At 50.4% G+C, this 19,960-nt stretch overlaps 1 protein-coding gene across 1 annotated transcript in view; it reads left to right on the top strand.

The window, feature by feature from the left end:
• Nucleotides 1-19,960, top strand: part of DNAH10 (dynein axonemal heavy chain 10) — a 71,996-nt gene that overhangs the window by 38,089 nt on the left and 13,947 nt on the right. The window contains exons 52-68 of the mRNA XM_076062565.1: nt 920-1,087; nt 1,671-1,859; nt 2,682-2,853; nt 3,773-3,976; nt 5,096-5,176; nt 7,270-7,467; nt 8,412-8,573; nt 9,192-9,366; nt 11,724-11,905; nt 12,861-12,997; nt 13,775-13,992; nt 15,056-15,277; nt 16,243-16,390; nt 17,253-17,532; nt 18,204-18,433; nt 18,969-19,091; nt 19,604-19,754. Coding sequence (XP_075918680.1) covers nt 920-1,087; nt 1,671-1,859; nt 2,682-2,853; nt 3,773-3,976; nt 5,096-5,176; nt 7,270-7,467; nt 8,412-8,573; nt 9,192-9,366; nt 11,724-11,905; nt 12,861-12,997; nt 13,775-13,992; nt 15,056-15,277; nt 16,243-16,390; nt 17,253-17,532; nt 18,204-18,433; nt 18,969-19,091; nt 19,604-19,754 — 3,040 coding nt within the window. The remainder of the gene's footprint in view (nt 1-919; nt 1,088-1,670; nt 1,860-2,681; nt 2,854-3,772; nt 3,977-5,095; nt 5,177-7,269; nt 7,468-8,411; nt 8,574-9,191; nt 9,367-11,723; nt 11,906-12,860; nt 12,998-13,774; nt 13,993-15,055; nt 15,278-16,242; nt 16,391-17,252; nt 17,533-18,203; nt 18,434-18,968; nt 19,092-19,603; nt 19,755-19,960) is intronic.

Genomic DNA, 19,960 nt, shown 5'->3' with positions numbered 1-19,960 from the left:
GTGTTCCCCAAACGTTTATTTTCCGCCACGGTGGCATGTTCATAATCACCGCCTGTACGGGCATAACGGCGATGATGATGATGATGGGAATGATTCAGGGTGATCCATTTATGCCCCACTAAAATAACTAGGGAGAAGTTTATAGAGACGATATGCTCCAAGCTTCTGTGTTATTCATATTCTTTGGGTCTTTCGGTAAAGCCACGTAGATAGAAAAATATCACGACGTTTCGATCGCAACACAAGCAATCGTCATCAGGTGAAAACATATAGCGGGAGAGCTGCTGAGGCAGGAAAAATATATGGCGTGAGAGCTGCTAAGGCAGGATGTTATAAAGGTTTGAGATGGGTGTAGCCCAAGGGTAAATGGGCAGGGCTAGAAATGAATTTTGCATGTAAATGTAAGATCCGAGAGCTGAGTTATACCCATGACGACGAAGCTGTGGGGGTGGCCATTGCATTGTGAGAGATTAGCATGTAAGACCTGGGCAATTCAACATATTACGTCTTTCAACACATAGCTCGGTGAGATATGGAGCCATTACTTTTCACAATATTCAATCACCTGTTGAGACAAAGGTAAAAGGTTCATGAGAAATCAGGTGGATATCGATGAAACGGATCCTGCTGTAGATGTAATGATGCTTACAATCTTTCCATTCAAGTACAGTGTGCCGCACCATTAAAATGGCTGTACGAAAGCAATGGCAGGAAGTATAATTATTTAACTGAATTAATCTTTAAAAAAACATATATATGCTTTAACAATGAACCAGCGTAGTTGTTACAGAATTGGTGAGGCGTGTTTACACGTACAGATGTACTTTGAGCAAGTTGCGGTTTTGTGCAAAAGCTGAGCTGGGGAAAGAAACCATGACGACCTTGGCCGTTGACCTGCGTGACGCTCTGGCCACACCAGGTGGAGCGCCACGTGCGGCGTCTGCTGGAGGAGCACTTCCCGCACGATGTGGAAGTGACCATGCGAGACCCCATCCTCTTCGGCGATTACCGCTCGGCGCTGAGCCCCGGCGAGCCGCGCCTCTACGAGGACATCCAGGACTACGAGGCGGCACGCGCGCTTTTCCAGGTGTGATCGCCGGCGTGCACCTGGGGTTGCCTACCACATCCAATGTTCCTGTGCCGGGTTTCATCTGGCAAGGTGGTGTAGTGATTGACCCTTTCCCGTTCCGAGACGTCTGCAAGTTACAGGGTGGATCCCGTTCACCGCTGAATCATTTAAGGCACAAGGGGTTCAGTGTTAATTTGATTTTAGGGAGGCGTAGCGCCATTGTTTTTAAAGACATTGTACTCATCGCAGAGAACTGCAGCGGCACGACCGCACTCTATGATAGCGAGCGCCAAACTGTGCCGCACGCCCTTCCACATGGCCTTCCTTGTCGGAGGCTCGGTACCGATAATGTTATTTTATTAGTTTATCTGCCGGTTAAATAAGCACTTACCGAACCGCACCCCCAAGTGTTAACAATGGGCCCTCGAAGTCGAGCCCCCAGTCCAATGTTGTGCCTTTTCATAGCCTGGCGCCTGGGCCATTGCAGCCGATCAGTACCAGTGCAGTTGCCCCGCATTCACACTCAAAGGCTACGCCACCGTCTCACGCCCCCCTCAACATCTGCCGATCGATATCCTTTGCCACTTTCGTTTCGTCACAGGAAATCCTGGAGGAGTACAACAGCAGCGAGACGCCCATGAACCTGGTGCTGTTTGAGGACGCGTTGGAGCACGTGACGCGCGTCCACCGCACCCTGAGGATGGAGCGCGGCCACGCGCTCCTCGTCGGCGTTGGCGGCTCGGGGAAGCAGTCGCTCTCGCGCCTCGCTGCCTACGCCGCCGGCTGCCAGGTGAGCGCCGCCCTCATCGCCGGTCGGCGCTGCGCCGACCGGCGGTGAAGCCGGGGAGTGGCTCTACCGCTGCTAAATCCGACACGCACGCTCAGTGAGCCTCGTAGGTCAACTCGTCGGGGTGGCGTTCCTGCGTATCTCACTTCTCCCCTGTCCTCTGATAGCCTCTTTTTTTCTAAGCTGAAAGTCTCATTTTTGCATGTGGCCAGCTGCTCCGATATTCATTCTTCGTGTACTTTTCGTTCTGCATCTAAGTCTGATGATATCTATTATCGTCATATCTTGTTTCAATGCATCCTTCCATCTCACCCTCCGTCTCATCTTCGGTTGATAACTATTTGTAATTTTCCATCGAGGTAGATCGATGGTGGTGATAGGTGATTATTTGTCATGGTTTTAAGGAGGTGAAAGATGCCACCTCAGGTTTTCTCATGCCAAATTATAGGAGGAGGCGGATCATTGTTGAATCTATGATGGTAATGTATGTATGTATGTTGAACCTCTTTTGCGCCGTACTTAGCCAACCGTGCCAATCGGAGGTGCGGGCTAATCAGAGATGAAGCGGAGCTTACCACTATCAGGCTATCACACTGTCGCCTGAGAATATGAGCTGTCATCTCCCAGGTTACAGTTTAGCTTTCAATTCTGCCATTTTCTAGAGAAGGCTCAGATAAAGCCACAGCTACATCCTATAAGTTGATGAAATAAACCAACTGCCTGTAACTGAAAAATCATGATTGGAGCCTATCGTCTTGTTTACTCGGAGTCGCGGATCTCCTCTGCTGGTAATCTGCATTGATTGGCAATGCCGTTCCTCGGTAGGTGTTTGAGATTACCCTGAGCCGAGGCTACAACGAGAGCAGCCTGCGGGACGACCTGAAGGCCCTGTACACACGCCTCGGCGTGGAGGGGAAGCCCACGGCCTTCCTCTTCACCGACGCCCACGTGGTCGAGGAGGGATTCCTGGAGCTCATCAACAACATGCTGACAGCCGGTCGGTGTCACTCGCGTGTGAATGCACGCGTGCACACACACACACACACGTGTGCACACACACACACGTGTGCACACACACGCACGTGCGCACACACACACGCGCATTCACACCCTTGCTGATGATGATGATGATATGGGGGTGACAATGACTTATGAATGTTTAGTATGAGTTTTACTGGCTGTACTCGTGTGCTGCATGTTTTTGTGTACGTGTTGGACACAGGTCGACTCAGCCTGAAATGAGTAGCCGGTGCATTGTGTAAACATCTGCACTGGGGAGACAAAGGCGGCTGGGTGTGGCGCTGGCCACGAACCCCCTCGTGTGCCACACCGGCCTTGATAGGCGGTCACTAACAAGCACTTGCCCCAACAGTCTATTAAATTTCTACACTTCCCTATTGCCGTACAAAAACTGGAGGAAGGGCCTTTGCTATTGATGCCCCCAGGGTCTGGAATGCTATTGCCAATAAACTGCAACTTGAATCACTACCTATGAGATCTTCACTCAAAACTGCTCTAGAGGAGTTGTACAACCCTAGATGCCACTGCTATTCATTGGCCTAAAATATGGCTCTAGATTTTGGTGTTATAATTTATTTATGTAGTTTATTGTTAAAAATTCGGTCACAGTCCCTATGATCACTGTTACATTGGATTTATGGCTTTTATTTTGGTGATTTCGAAAAGTTTTTTTTGTTTTGGCCATGTTTTTGTTTATTGTAGTACGGAGTTAGACTGATGGCCTGTTTGCACAGTCACATAATCACTTTAAGATGTTTTATTGTTCATGTTTTTTGTTTGTTGCGGTTGCACCCGATTCAAAAGCCGAATGGCTCACAGGGCTATACCAAATAAATGAACTAAAATGAACTATGAACTACACGGGTGGGATCTTCGTCATATTTGTCTTTACCCAGGCATAGTGCCGGCGCTGTTTCCGGACGACGAGAAGGAGGCTCTGATCGGGCAGGTGCGGGACGAGGCGGCGCGGGCCGGCTGTGGCCCCGCGCGCGAGAGCGTGTGGCACTATTTTGTGAGCAAGTGTGCCAGCAACCTGCACATCGTGCTGGCCATGTCTCCCGATGGGGACACACTGAGGACACGCTGCCGCAACTTCCCAGGTGCGGACGTGAAGGGAACCAGACGGCCATCTGTACGCACCTGTGTGCACGCACGTGTGGGCACGTACGTATGTATGCTTTCACACCGTGCGTAGCCAACCGCGCTAATCGGAGGTGAAGGGAGAAGGACAACAAACTAAATACAAAAAGCATCTTTAAAGAAAATTAGTTTTCAATTTAGATTTAAAAGGGCATCGCTCCAGTGGCTTCCTAACCGCGTGTGTTCGGCGGCTAGCCAGAAACCACTTGCGGGGATGAACTGAGTCTGCGTGTATGCGCACGCGGGTTCAGCCACCCATGCGCACGTGGGTGTTTGGTGAAAAATTGTTGACGGCTATGTTGGCAGATTGGAGCTGTTGCGAGGCTGAAGCTGTGGTGCAGCGGTTAGCGCACTTGATTCCCGACCTCGGATAACATTAGTGGCGAGCGATATCTGAACCGGTCGTATAACAACACCACCTTTATCAACCAACGCTGACCAATGTCGCGAAATATGGTCAAATAACCCCTCCACAGGCCTTCATTGAGCAGTGGGATTGATAACGTGCTGTACATTACATTATACGAAGTTGTCCCTATCGTGTGTTACTCGAAGAGTCAGGCAGACTTTAAAAATAAAAAAATCGCTTATCATTGTCATCGCGTCGTTGTTTAAAAAGTAATCTCTGACCACCATAGCCGGATTATCAGCCAGAGTGTGGCTGTGGCAATGTGAGAAGATTAGTGCTGGATACAGTCACCTGCAAATGTGATTTTCAACTTTGATCATTACCTGTGTATCAATAGTTCACTGTTGATGTACCATTTTATTGAGGGACTACTGCGTGGTGTTATCTTGGTGTGGTCTGTGACTGTGTTGTTTTTGTTTTTGCTGCCTTGCCCAATCTTGACTAATCGGACTTACATAAATCATTTATTTTTTATTCATACGCAGTGACTTTTTTTTACCATTTTATTTATTTTGCACTCCTATCATGTTTTTGTATTGTTTGCTGTTGTAACTTGCTGACCCTGTGTCCATACTGGACATTTGTGAAAAAGAGCTTCATAGATCGTCAGATTCCTCCAGTATAAATTAAGATTTTGATTCTGATTCTGACTTTGTCATGTTACCCACAGGGCTGGTGAACAACACGTGCATCGACTGGTTCCTGCCGTGGCCCGAGCAGGCCTTGCTGGCCGTAGCTCAATCCTTCTTGGGTACGAGCACGCCGGGCTTGCGATGCGATGACCATGACAGACTTTAGTTGTCTAAAAAGTGAAAATGGTTTCCGGCTCAAATGGCCCTCAGCTGCTGGTTACAGTTGTGAGCCAGTTGTGACAATTCCACATTGCTTTCGGCGGAGGTGAGTGTTCTCATGACATCCGCCGTTCACAACACGATCGACACAGCATGGGAAGTTCTTCATCCAGCAGTGGATTGACAAAGAACAGTAAATTTTGTTTAATAAGCATTTAAAGCTCGGTTCGTAGGAATTATTTTAAAACATCAGGCGGTAGACCTCAACATAGCTCAGTACATCCGGCCCCCGTTGGTGCTTGTTCCCATATACGTACGGTAAAGTCCTCGCTTAACGCATGGTGTACACATTTATCGCACAAAACAGAATGCGCACCGTTATAACCCAACTCACGATTGGTCGACGACGAACTACTTTCTTGAACTGCCCAGCTGAGTAGTGTGATGCAGTACGCGGAATGGTGCAGTAACGCGACGGCGTACCCTCAGTTATTTGTCCCGACATCTCACTGCGTCTGCGTGCTTCGTATCTCGCCAATCTTTATTGTTACTTAATTTTGGGGGATTGTTTTTTTGGCTTAACGCGTCTTTCACTTCACGCTGCACTTTTCAGAAACGCATCTACCGCATTAAACGAGGACTTACTGTTTGTGCGCGTGTAACCTGTGTGTGTGCGCGTGTAACCTGTGTGTGCGCGTGTAACATGTGTGTGTGTGCGCGTGTAACCTGTGTGTGTGCGCGTGTAACGTGAGTGTGTGCGCGTGTAACCTGTGTGTGTGCGCGTGTAACGTGTGTGTGTGTGCGCGTGTAACCTGTGTGTGTGCGCGTGTAACCTGTGTGTGTGTGCGTGTAACCTGTGTGTGTGCGTGTAACCTGTGTGTGTGCGCGTGTAACCTGTGTGTGTGCGTGTGTAACCTGTGTGTGTGCGCGTGTAACCTGTGTGTGTGCGCGTGTAACCTGTGTGTGTGCGTGTAACCTGTGTGTGTGTGCGCGTGTAACCTGTGTGTGTGCGCGTGTAACCTGTGTATGTGCGCGTGTAACCTGTGTGTGTGCGCGTGTAACCTGTGTGTGTGCGTGTAATCTCTGTGTGTGCGTGTAACGTGTGTGTGTGTGCGCGTGTAACCTGTGTGTGTGCGCGTGTAACCTGTGTGTGCGCGTGTAACCTGTGTGTGTGCGCGTGTAACCTGTGTGTGCGCGTGTAACCTGTGTGTGTGCGTGTAACCTGTGTGTGTGTGCGCGTGTAACCTGTGTGTGTGCGTGTAACCTGTGTGTGCGTGTAACGTGTGTGTGTGCGTGTAACGTGTGTGTGTGTGCGTGTAGCGTGTGTGTGTGCATGTAACGTGTGTGTGTGCGCGTGTAACCTGTGTGTGTGCGCGTGTAACCTGTGTGTGTGCGTGTAACCTGTGTGTGTGCGCGTGTAACCTGTGTGTGTGCGTGTGTAACCTGTGTGTGTGCGCGTGTAACCTGTGTGTGTGCGCGTGTAACCTGTGTGTGTGCGTGTAACCTGTGTGTGTGTGCGCGTGTAACCTGTGTGTGTGCGCGTGTAACCTGTGTATGTGCGCGTGTAACCTGTGTGTGTGCGCGTGTAACCTGTGTGTGTGCGTGTAATCTCTGTGTGTGCGTGTAACGTGTGTGTGTGTGCGCGTGTAACCTGTGTGTGTGCGCGTGTAACCTGTGTGTGCACGTGTAACCTGTGTGTGTGCGCGTGTAACCTGTGTGTGCGCGTGTAACCTGTGTGTGTGCGTGTAACCTGTGTGTGTGTGCGCGTGTAACCTGTGTGTGTGCGTGTAACCTGTGTGTGCGTGTAACGTGTGTGTGTGCGTGTAACGTGTGTGTGTGTGCGTGTAGCGTGTGTGTGTGCATGTAACGTGTGTGTGTGCGCGTGTAACCTGTGTGTGTGCGCATGTAACCTGTGTGTGTGCGCGTGTAACCTGTGTGTGCGCGTGTAACGTGTGTGTGTGTGCGCGTGTAACCTGTGTGTGCGTGTAACGTGTGTGTGTGCGCGTGTAACCTGTGTGTGTGCTTGTAACGTGTGTGTGCGCGTGCCCTGCAGGTGAGAACCCGATGATCCCCGGTGATCACCGCGGCGCTGTGGTAAGCCACGTGGTGAGCGTCCACTGCTCGGTGGGTGATTTCAGCGTCCAGTTCCAGCGCAAGCTTCGACGCAGCAACTACGTGACGCCCAAGAACTATCTGGACTATCTGGCCACCTACACCCGGCTGCTGGAAGAGAAGGACTTGTACATCCTTGGTGAGTGGCTCATATTCCGGCCGAAATGGGAGATGTCCCATCAATGGGTTCCTGCAGCCGGTCTAAATTACGTCCTAAGGAATGCTTATTTATGTGCTTATGTTATTGGGCCGAACTTGAGATATATTTTTTATATGCTCCACAAAGAGTATTTGTCACATGCCAAACTTACTGAAAGCCCTATTTCTCAAGAGCTGGAATTTTTTTTTGTTCATTGTTCAAACATTGGTGAATGGTCTGAGACCATCAATCAACTTGCTCCACTTTGAGAACCCAGTTTAGTGACAAGTGACTGAAACTCAGATTCAAACCAAGGATCTCAGTGGTGCTGGCTCAGGGTGTTTAAACCATTGAGCCGAACAGCCACTTCTGTCGGCTCACTTAACAAGTAAAACTCAGGTGCCTCTGCTTACTTACAGCAAACTTCCCTACCAGGGCTTAAAGCTTTCGTGACTGCAAAGATTCGTCTTCTTTGGTTATTTCGGTAAAGTCACGTAGAATGAGAATAAAACAATAAAACAAAATAAGACAATAAAATTCTCACGACGTTTCGGCCACAACGCAAGCGGCCGTCTTCAGGTGAAGGGAACAGACCTGTCGGACAGACCTGTCGGGACGAACAGACCTGTCGAGACGACAGGTCTGTTCCTTTCACCTGAAAACGGCCGCTTGCGTTGTGGCCGAAACGTCGTGAGAATTTTATTGTCTTATTTTGTTTTATTCTCATTCTACGTGACTTTACCGAAAGAACCAAAGAAGATGATTCTCTACCAGGGCTTAATCTCCATCCGGTCCGAGCACTCGACATTAGGTATACCTCTCACGATGGCTCTGGCTACTAGTCACGTGTCTTCTACATTCTACTACCAGCGACCTCGATATTATTTAAGTGAGAACTTAAGCCCTGCTCCCTGCCCACTGTGCCATCACCTCGTGCCTCGCAGGCCAGTGCCAGCGTCTGGAGGGGGGACTGGACAAGCTCGCGGAGGCAAGCGTGCAACTGGCTGAACTTAACGAGCGTCTGGCCGAGCAGAAGGTTGTTTTGGCGGCCAAATCATTGGCGTGCGATGCCCTGCTGGAGGAGATCTCGCGCAGCACGGAGACAGGTGAGCGAGGCTGCTCCATCATGCCTCTTTGGCCATAATCATGATTATCAGCAGCAGCCATGGTCGATCCCCTAGTGAATGATGGCCTCTCCGAGCCGTTGCCATCTCTCATGATCCTGCACCAATATAACAATCCATCTCGCTCCTGCAGAGAGCCGATTTCATTGCTTCTGTGTCTGTTGTGGACATCCTGTAAGGTGTGTTTGCTCCTTTGGCTGCTGCTCTTGCTCTAGTCTTGACCACTGGCCATCATTCCTTCGAGCAGCATGTCCTGCCCAGGCCATCGACCGAATAGGTGGATCATTTTTTCCGCTTGTGTATTTGTCCGGTGAACTCCTCCGTGGCATCGCCACTAATTTCAATGAACGAGGAATCATTTGAAAGCTTGTGATATTGAACTTATGCGAACGAGGTCAAAACTACCACGAAAAAAAATACTTGATAATCTGATTTAGCTCATCGGCTCCAGCACCGCTTGTAAACCCTAACATTCACAACAGTAAGGACAGAACGCGACGTGAGCCCCATTTCCAAACCACACAAGTGCGGTAACAACAATTAAATGATGATGATGATGACGATAATGAATTCCCGGCCACATTGACACCGTGACCTCAGTGAACGAGAAGAAGCAGCTGGCGGAGGAGAAGGCGCGGGAGATCGAGGACCAGAACCGCGTGATCGCCGTGGAGAAGGGGGAGGCGGAGGAGGCACTCACGGCCGCCCTTCCGGCCCTGCAGGCTGCGCGCCGCGCCCTGCAGGAGCTCGACAAAAGTGACGTCACAGAGATCCGGTATGGAGATGCGTGCGAGCGTGGACATCTGTGAAAAATAGCTTCATAACTCATCGGATTCCTCCAGCATAAATAAGGATTCTGATTCTGATTTTACTGTATGTATGTTGAAACTTCTTTCACACCGTACGTAACAATCTGTGCTAATCGGAGGTGCGGGGGAAGGTCAAGAAACTAAACACATAAAGGCAGTTCTAAAGAAATGAGTTTTAAATCTAGATTGTGTAGTATCTCAATGCAATGGCGCCTCAATATGCTTTACGAAAATAAATTGTGATGGTAGAAAGAGGATGGAGCCTGGTCATGACAGGTGAAACATGTGAGAGAGACAGAAAGAGAAATACCATTGCGCAGCTTAGTGTGAAGCAACCGGAGCCCAACACCAACAACTATGAGCCCCATAGAGACAGCCGGAGCAACTAGGGCAGTCCCAACGAGTCCCAGGGCATCCTCGGGATGGTCAGGGCAGCCAGGACAATGCTAACAAGTCCCAGGGCATTTCTTGAGGGGCTGCGGCCCTTCACGTATTGGTCCCAGGTGGCAGGCAGGGCAGTTCCAGGGCATCCCCGGTGGCAGATAAGGCCCAGATCAATGACGGCACACATACAAAGACAAAGACCCCCCCCCCCCCCTGTATAGCATTAACAGACTGTTGGGGCAAGTGCTGTTAGCGAGCACCTATGAAGGCCGACACGGCACATGAGGGGGTGGGTGGCGAAGTTTACACACCGCACCATGTACTCATTTGAGGCTCAGTCGAGCCTAGGGGAGGCCCAGGACCAGTTCAGATAATCGTCACTGGTGTTGGCGGTGAGCGGGAATCGAACTCGCGTCACTGGGTTTGTAGTGAATGCCTGTAATTCAGCAAATTCGAGGAAAGGGTTGGTGGATCACTGAGATTTGTGGCCAGTTACATTAATTGGTATCTGAAAAGTGGCTCGGAAATATCAGTTTATTAAGTGGGTTTGAGAACCCGTCTGTGCAGACTTTTGACCGCAATCCGCTCATGTGTGGGTATTCTCTTGGTGCATCTTGAAATGAAATTCGCCAATATCTCAACGACAAACAGAGTCATGAGATTCGGTGAGGCCTTGCAGGATTGTTAAATTGCTTTTCATTATATTGTTATACTCGTGCACACTTGCAAACCTCTGGTAACATAAACACACGCATTAGCGCAACCTCGCATACATGCTTGTGTAGTGACTGTGAATGTCACTGTGTGGTGCCGGGCTTACGAAGCCACGGCGGATAATGTGTTGGAATTATGTGTAGCCCGCTTACCGGGCGTAGTACCAGCCCTAGCGGGGCTTGGGTGAGCGCTGGTCAGCGCGGAGGCACCACGTACAGTGTGCAGTGCGGGCTCCTTGTGAGGGAGCGAGAGGAAGTGTCAACCCGCCAGGGTTACGTTGGGGCATGATACGCTGGTTGACCTGCCGACACGTGACCGGATGATATTGGAGGGGGGTCACTGGTGGACTGGGGCCGCTGGGTGGTCACATGGTATAGAGGAGCTCTCGGGAGCCTTCGGGAAAGAGCTCGAGAGATCTAGAAGGTGGGCGGGGCAAGGGGCGGAGCCAGCCCCAGCCCAGGCCGATATAACGGGGGCCCCGTGAGGGGCTCGGGGTTCTTGGTGTTGCTGGTGAAGAAGATCCACGTCGGGTAAAAGAAGTCTCTAGCTACGTGGTCCGGGACCCAGCTTGTGGTCCGGGCCGGGATAGCGAACCGTGTCTAGTTCTGCCGTAGCGTGGTTAGATGGGCATTCAACGCCCAAGTGTAGGTTGTGTTATGTTATGTTGAGTTGGTGAAATAAATAGTGTTGCTCCCAAGACAGCGTCGGCAACTCAGTAGGACTCACTACACTTGTACTGAATGTGCGTGCTTGCTTCTTTCCATGAAGGGACGCACGCATGTGTGCGTGCCCGGTAAGTCCACTAATCTATTGAGCTTATTAATGACTCGACGATGTGCCACGTTTCCTTTTTGCCCTCTTGTATTCCAACTGTGGGGAGGGGATAGTAATACGATTATAACCGTTGCCTTATTTACCACTGCGTCATTTCGTTCTGTTGCTGGGATTTTCGCAGGAGACAAATGTAAGTACGGTTCCGTGTTGGCGATATTTTGCTGTGCTTTGCTGTGGACCCAGCCAATGCTGTTTCCCTTTTTCCATTTTCCCTTTTTCCCATCCCTGGATATGGTACTCCAGCTGACCTAGTCCCCGGTCCTGGAATGCTCGTGAAAGTTTCATTTTGTTGATCTTTAATAAATAAATGAAAGTTACTTGCATATGTCGCCGGGCCCCTACATCCTAACGGTGACCCCTCGACGCTCACCCCTGACCCCGTTTCCTGAAGGTCGTTTGCCACGCCGCCAAAGCAGGTGCAGACCGTGTGCGAGTGCATCCTGTTGATGCGGGGTCACAAGGAGGTCAGCTGGAAGGCAGCCAAGGGCATGATGTCGGAGTCTAACTTCCTGCGCAATCTCATGGAGATGGACTGCGATGCCATAGGTCAAGGGCAGGTCAAGCTCATACGAGGTCGGTGATCACAGAGACGCCAAACCGCAGCCTTTGTGTCTCAATTCTAGAGGCAGACTGTTAATTCTAAATGGAGGCTTCTAGTCAAAGGGCGTGTAATGAGGATTAAAGTTTAAGAGGTCATTGTGGCTAATGCCATTAATGCCACGTAGCCTCGCTAATGTCGCCTTCCTTTTGCCAAGTCCCACATTTGTTGCTCAGTCTACATATGACCTCCAAGGTCTGCTCTGACAGCCTCATCGCCACCATCTGGCTTTCAGTTATCCTCTTGTTAGACAGTTCACGAGTCCTTCAAGGAAAGCTCTTAAAGTGTCCCACAAGGGATTATTATGCTCATGTTATATGCATACATAAATACACACAGAGAGAATGGCTTGGCGACGTAAGAGATTGGTGCCAGAAACATGTGGCCACTAAATTTTGATTTAAAGCTTTCGTGACTGCAGTAATTCATATTCTTAGTTTTTTCGGTAAAGTCACGTTGAAGGGAAACAACAAAATAATAAAATATATAGAAAACGTTTCGACCATAACTCAAACGTCGTTTGAGTTATGGTCGAAACGTCGTGAGAATTTTTGATTGTTTTATATATATTTTATTATTTTGTTGTTTCCCTTCAACGTGACTTTACCGAAAAAACTAAGAATATGTGGCCACTACTTGAGCAGACTGGCACAAGACAGAGGAAAGTGGAAACAAATGGCGAAGTGTACAGTGGACATCTACGGGCTATCTGCCGATGGATCGTGATGATGATGATGATGATGACATACACACAGTGTGCAATTAGCGTACGGTGTGTAATTGGAATACAATCTCCAGTCAGCATACAGTGTATAATTAGCGTAGAGTGAGCATTACATAATAACAACATCTATTGTATCTGATGCATGTACAATTTGCGTCTTTGACAAACTATCAGGCCCCTGATCCACCCGGCCTTCTATCCACCAGGGATTCTGAAGAGCCTGGGCACCACGTACGAGGAGATGGTGCCCATTAGCCGTGCTGGCGCCGGCATGCTCAAGTTTGTTGAGGCCGTCATGGGCTACTGCGAGGTGGCGCGCGAGATCAAGCCCAAGCGAGACAAGGTTACCCAGTTTCGTTCGCGTTCGAAGAGGCGTTCTTACACTCTTTCACTAACCTTGTTGGCATTTGCCTATGTTTGTATGTATCTATGTTGAAGTTCTTTCACACCGTACGTAGCCAACTGTGCTAATCGGAGGTGTGGGGGAAGGATAACGAACGAAACACTAAAAGCAGTTCTTAAGAAATTAGTCTTCAGGAGCTAAATGGCAATTTCGATTTAAAAGTACATAAGCTCCAGTGGCTTCCTAATATCGGAAGGAAGAGCGTTCCAGACGGCCGCAGAAGCGCATCGGTGACCATTTTTGTTCGATAGCTAGCCAAAAACCGCTGAGAGGATGACCGGAGTTCACGTGATGACTGGAGTTGGCGTTTCCCGTTCAATGTATGCTAAGTGGTAGGGTGTTCAATGTATTTCATGATAGATAAAAACATTAACTGTGTTGATGAAATGTGGAATGATATGTTGGCAAAGTATTTTGGATTGTCATTGTTTGTTAATAGTTTTTTTTTATTCCATCATACATTGCTGCCCCTTCCGTCTCCCAACAATTCCCACCTTAGGCTAATGCTTACATTGCCAACACGTAAAGCCAGCACTGCCAGGTCTCTCTGCCAACCACCAGTGCTCGCCCACACTTTCCCCACGCCCTTTGCAGTCCACTACCTGGGCCTTCTCCGGCTCGTGGGCCCCAGTGCAGTTGCAACGCACGCACGCATGCTCGCTCGATAGTTACGCCTCTGGGTTCTCACCGGCCGCCCGTTGCTGTGTCTTCACGCAGGTCGCGCGGTTGGAGCGAGACTTCTATCAGAGCAAGCGTGAGCTGGAGCGTATCCAGGCGGAGCTGGCGACTCTGCAGGAAGAGCTCGCCGCCCTGGGCAGCAAGTACGAGGCGGCCATGTCGGAGCGGCAGCAGCTGCAGGCCGAGAACGAGGTCATGGAGCGGCGTCTGCTCGCCGCCGACAAGCTCATCTCGGGCCTTGGCTCCGAGAACGCGCGGTACGGCCAGAGTGACGAGCGGAGGCAACCGGGCACGCTGCGCCCATTCGCGCTGTCATTCATTTTCCCTTGCTCCCCTTCACCGGAACAAACTCCCAGTGCACGTAAAACAATCATCTTCATTAAGCTGTTTCCACTCCTTCATTAAAACTACCCCATCTCTTCTCCCCTAGCCCATCCTGCTACTGCTACTCCCTTACCCCCGCTCCCTTCCCCGATCAGTACCCCAACTCCTATCACTACCCCAACTCCTCCTTAACCACCCCACCTGTTCTCCTCTCATGATAACTACACCACCACTTTTCATAACCACACTCTTTATTTCAAGCACTATCATCTTACGTATTTTTTTAATAATTGTTATAAATGCCTTGGAATGTAAAAATATATACAAGATAAGATCGGAATATTAGTGCATTAGTTCAGTAGCTACATCCATTACCTGTGGTACTGGAGCCTCTTTCCTTCAGTGCCCATCACTTAGGACCAGCTAATTCTTACAAATAAAAACATATATTTTGAAAGCCTTGCAAAAAACGATTCTTGCCCACCTTGATCAAGTGTGCTATCTAGCATCATTAAGAAACCTCTTGAAATCAATATAGAACTGGCGTCTACTGGGGGCCATTAATCTTGCACGGCGTGATGCTACGTGTGAGAGCTCACAATGACAATGTCTTCTATCGCTTAACAACACCGCACTTATGACTCACTTGTCGGTCAGTCAGTCAATCAGTTTATTTCCGGTAAGGTCCATTGAAGTAAGAAACACATTAAAAAAATAAATAAATCTAAATATAAAAAAAAATTGCTTTATTGTATTTCAAAAGTAGCCCAGTACGGGGCACAAACTGCGAGGCGAGGAGATGGGGTACAGAAAATCCGCGCGCCTCAGTCCCGAACACTGCAACCTGGGTTTAAAGCAGGTGGGGAAAGTGGGCTCGCCGCCCCACCGGCTGGGGACCACGAGCGGGGGGATGTGTGTATTTTTCATAGCCCTTTTTTTCTTCTTTCTTAACAAGCAACGAAATGAACCGGTGCATTGCTTGGTCGGCGAGCGCAGGTGGACGAGCGAGCTGCAGGAGCTGCGCCAGCGGCGGGTGCGCCTGCTGGGCGACTGCCTGCTGTCGGCCGCCTTCCTCTGCTACTCGGGCGCCTTCAGCTGGGAGTTCCGGAGCGCCATGCTCAGCGACGCCTGGGAGAAGGAGGTGCGCGAGCGGGAGATCCCACTCAGCCAACCCTTCCGCGTCGAGTCCCTGCTCACCGACGACGTCGAGATCAGCAGGTGCCACCACCGTCAGCCACAGTCGTTGTTGCCGAGAGGTGGTGAAAGTGGGGCGGTATGTGTTGGCACGCATACCGGTAAGGAAGCAATGGACGATATGACGTCCCGGTGAGCCAGTGTCTCAGTATCGGAATATTTATTCATACTGGAGGAATCCGATAAGCTACAAAGCTCTTTTTCGCATATGTCAAGGAGGTGACGCGGTGTGCTCCTCGTGGTAAGACCTCGCACGGAGGTTTAACGCTGAGATATTTGGGATGTTAGCACTGCTATATGATATAGTTTATAACGTATATTAAATGCACAAGAATGCTTTATGTAAATATGGCGGAACGCCGGGGTACCAAATAATAGAAAATGGCCGAGGCAATTCAATATTTTCTTTCTGGGACACTATTTTTTTCAGGGGTGTTACTTAACTCCACGACTGGGGCACCAATCAATCCGAAATCATTGCCACACTCCGCGATGTCGAAACGCCAAACATCAGCATAAAAAATACGTTATTGAAAAATGCTACTTTCAATAGTGCATCGTGTACAGCTCGTCGAAATGAGTCGATTGCCGCATGGCCGACCATCAACAGACTAAAAATGACCGCATCACGGACATTATGCGAGAGCTTGGGTACTATGGTACCCCGGGCTACCGCCATAAGGTTCATATGCTAAACTTCACCAGAACACTTTGTTGTTTATAATGAATGTTAAAACCACTTGAATACATTTTATCGGATGCAATGATCTAGTGAAGTGCAATAAAATATCGTTATGTCGTGTATTTCTTCTATGCTAGGCACCGTTTTTCAAACCACCACTTTTGAACGCTGACGGCGACGCTCAGCCCTGCATCTCTGCGCAGGGTCGCGTGGTAGTGCTGCGGCTATTCTCGCAATGCGCTTGTGAGTTGCGTGCGCGTGCCAACGTCCGCGCGCCGACATGCGTCCGTGCCCGCCACCGCCACAGGTGGGGCTCGGAGGGTCTGCCGCCCGACGAGCTGTCGGTGCAGAACGGTATCCTGACGACGCACGCAAGCCGCTTCCCGCTCTGCATCGACCCGCAGCAGCAGGCCCTCAACTGGATCCGCCGCAAGGAGCAGAAGAACAACCTCAAGGTGGGCAGTGGATATGCGTGCACGTGCGTGCGTGCGTGGTGTGTGCCTTGGGGAGCAGTGGTGCAACGGTTAGCGCGCTGCGCTACGACTCGGCGATCCGAGTTCGACTCCCGCTTACGGCCAACAGCAGCGGCGATTATCTCAACCAGTCCTGGGCCTCTTCTAAGTTGATTCAGCCTCAAATGAATGCCTGGTGTGGTGTGTAAACATCAGCAACAAATGCGGCCACGCATGACTTTGGCCACCCACTCCGTTGTGTGCCATGTCGGCCTAAATAGGTGCTCGCCTACAGCACTTGCCCCAATCGTTTGTTAATGGCTATATAGGGCATCTTTATGTCTGTGTGATACCTTTGGTAAGAGCAGAGATGTCATGGGTTATGACGGATGGTCATGTTTTTTGTAGCAGCAGATGGGCATCATCGTTGGCTGGGGTTAGCTCTTTGTCAGGAGATAGTCCTCAGTTTCCATGACTTTTTACATTGCTAATAATATACACTGTGTCACATAGATTGTTTTGAATACCTGCACTGCCCAAGAGCGAGTGTTCCAGAGTGGCTAAGCGCATTTCAAGGTTACTAGGGTGTTCTTAAATGCACAGGCAAGAGACATTGGCAACTTAACAATGCTTTCCTTTGACATGAGTCTGAAAGATAAGCAGCAGTAAAGTGGGGTGATCAAGTACACGGAAAATCAGAAGAGAAAATAAAAGAAAGGAATAGTCTCGGGGAATCGGAGCCGAGCAATTTAATTAATTAATAAAATCGGCAATGAGCTGCTCTTGAGACAGGCAGGTAGCACGCCTCAGCGGTAGAACAAACGGCGCCGAAGCGTGGCATTAACAAAACCCGCTTCTCCTGCAGGTGTCATCGTTCAACGACCCAGACTTCCTGAAGCAGCTGGAGATGGCGATAAAGTATGGCTTCCCGTTCCTCTTCCAAGACGTGGACGACTACATCGACCCCGTGATCGACAATGTGCTCGAGCGGAACATCAAGGGGCAGCAGGGGCGGCAGTACGTGGTGCTGGGCGACAAGGAGGTGGATTATGACCCGAGCTTCAGGCTCTACCTCAACACGAAGCTCGCCAACCCCAGGCTCTCGCCGTCCATCTTCGGCAAGGCCATGGTCATCAACTACACGGGTAACGCCTTGACGCTGCTCGAGATTACGACGCAGCTCAGTCGCAAAAAGAAAATTCGGATTTCGTATGAAAGGCATATCGACTGTTGCATGACGTTGACTCTTAAGAAAGAAAATTTGCTTGAATAAAAGCAAGTGAGCTCATGCGGGACGCGTCGTGGCTTAGGAGGGGTGTTGGGCGGTTGGTCGAGACCAAAGATGGAGTGGCGACCAAAGGAAAAAACTCGCCGAAGAGGATGTCCACCGTGGAGAATGGGCGATTAAATCGGCTAGTATGCACGACCGAGATGGATTGCCCACGTCGCATAACCATGAGAGATAGCGACGGCTTGGGGAGACCTTCTTTCAGCAGTGGATAAATCATAGCTGATGATGGCGATGGGAAAAGGCATAACGCTGGCGCTGGTTCGTGGATTTGAAAAGCTCGTGAATGCTTGAGGCCATTATGTTGTGGGCCAACCTTGGAAAGCAACGTATTCACCAACTAATTGCACCTCCCCACTCATTCTGAATAAACCCACGGCTGATTGTCACTATTGGCCATTGAGGTCATATTCAGGTCTCATATAGCGCGACTTCAAGTGGCCATCCACAGGTCTTTGTGTGCGTGTATGTGTTTGCATCCATGCCACTGCCCCTCCCTGTGTCCGCGCATCTCCCGGTCACGTGTAGTGACGCTGAAGGGACTGGAGGACCAGCTGCTGAGCGTGATCGTGGCGTTTGAGCGCAGCGAACTGGAGGAGCAGCGCGAGCGCCTCATCCAGGAGACGAGCCACAACAAGCGCCTGCTCAAGGAGTTGGAGGACTCGCTGCTGCGCGAGCTCGCTACCTCCACGGGCAACATGCTGGACAACGCCGAGCTCGTGCTCACGCTGGAGGACACCAAGGCCAAGGCCACCGAGGTGCGCGGCAGCACCACCGCCGCCGAGAATGGGCGGCGACGACGAGGTCGGGTGAACTCCGCGATTGTTAACCTGGGACGATAAAAAAAGAGTGTCGGGTGTGACAAATGGCATTGGTAAGATGTTCCGGTGGTTACGTCCAAATTAGCGGGAGTGTGCCCCGTTGTTGTCACAAGCTATGGAGGGTTGAGACCGGATAGTGCTTGGGTGGGCGACCACCATGCTGGTGTTGTCATCGGGTGCTATAGGTTGCTGTGGGGTTACGCAGTGGGCAGGAGAGGGCAGTGCAGCAAGATCCCTTGTTGTCCTGTGTTTCTGCGCTCAAATGCCTATGCTCCCTGTTTTCACAAACCCGCACTTACCAGTGTGGAGAAGTATGGACAAATAACTGCCACGACCCGCATGGTCTGGGGAGGCCCTCATCCAGCAGGGGATTGGCAAAAGGGCTTCACTGTATATTGTATATGTACGTGTACGCCAAATCTTGTGCTTTAAAATCTCACAGATTACCCTCTGACCGCGCTGTCTTAAAAAGGTGGCGGAGAAGCTGGCACTGGCGGAGAAGACGGCACTGGACATCGACCGCCTGCGCGATGGTTACCGCCCGGCGGCCAAGCGTGGGGCCCTGCTGTTCTTCTCGCTCGCTGACATGGCCCAGGCAAGGAGCGGGTCCGCCACCGTGCGAGTTACTCCGTAGCGGCGCTGTTGTTTTCGCTCCGGCATAAAATTAGATGAGGCATCACTTGCCCAGAATGTTAGGCTGCCATATGTTTTGCTGTTGCAATGCGGTGTTGATGTTGATGGCGGTGGTGGGGTGTTTTATGTGAGCGCATCTTCAGTGCAGTAATTAAATATGGGAAAGATATTCCACCACCGTTGCCGCTATTGCCACCATCACCACTGTCGATTATACTCACACTACCAATACCACCACCAACACTAGTACTAGTACCAGTACCAGCACCACCAATACCAAATTGTGTACATTAACACACCCGTGTGGCTCAAGTACATATCTGGGATCATACTTGAGTCGTCGTGAGTGCCAGCTAACTTGATACTTAAGCGACAGTTGATATCGGCGTTAGATAAAAGCAGCAGCAGTAGCGACGCACCGCTATACCGGACGTGTGCTCGTGTCTCCCGGGATGTGCGCTCGTGACGGCCCAGGTGAGCGGGATGTACCAGTACTCGCTGTCCGCCTTCCTCGGCGTGTTCGACCTGTCACTGCGCAAGTCTCTCCCGGACACCGTGCTTCCCAAGAGGCTCGTCAACATCACGGACACGCTCACGCACAATATCTACAACTACGGCTGCACAGGTGAGGTGCCACACACGCACACTCGCAAAAGCGCAAGCGCAGACGCACGTCCAGGTTAGATATTAGCCTCCCCTGTGCTTGAAAATGTTTCCCGTGAGAATCTCGTGAGGCTAAACTGTGGCTGAAGGCTAATAGTGAGATCAGAACACTGAGTCGATGGTAGCAGCTGAGGTTCATGGGCTGAATGCGGCCCACGACTGCGATCC

Source organism: Petromyzon marinus, chromosome 5 (genome assembly GCF_048934315.1).
Source record: "Petromyzon marinus isolate PM22_M1 ecotype Great Lakes invasive population chromosome 5, UKy_Petmar_22M1.pri1.0, whole genome shotgun sequence".
NCBI lineage: Eukaryota > Metazoa > Chordata > Hyperoartia > Petromyzontiformes > Petromyzontidae > Petromyzon > Petromyzon marinus.
The sequence above is the reverse complement of the archived record's forward strand: the minus strand, read 5'-3'. Positions and strand labels throughout refer to the sequence as shown.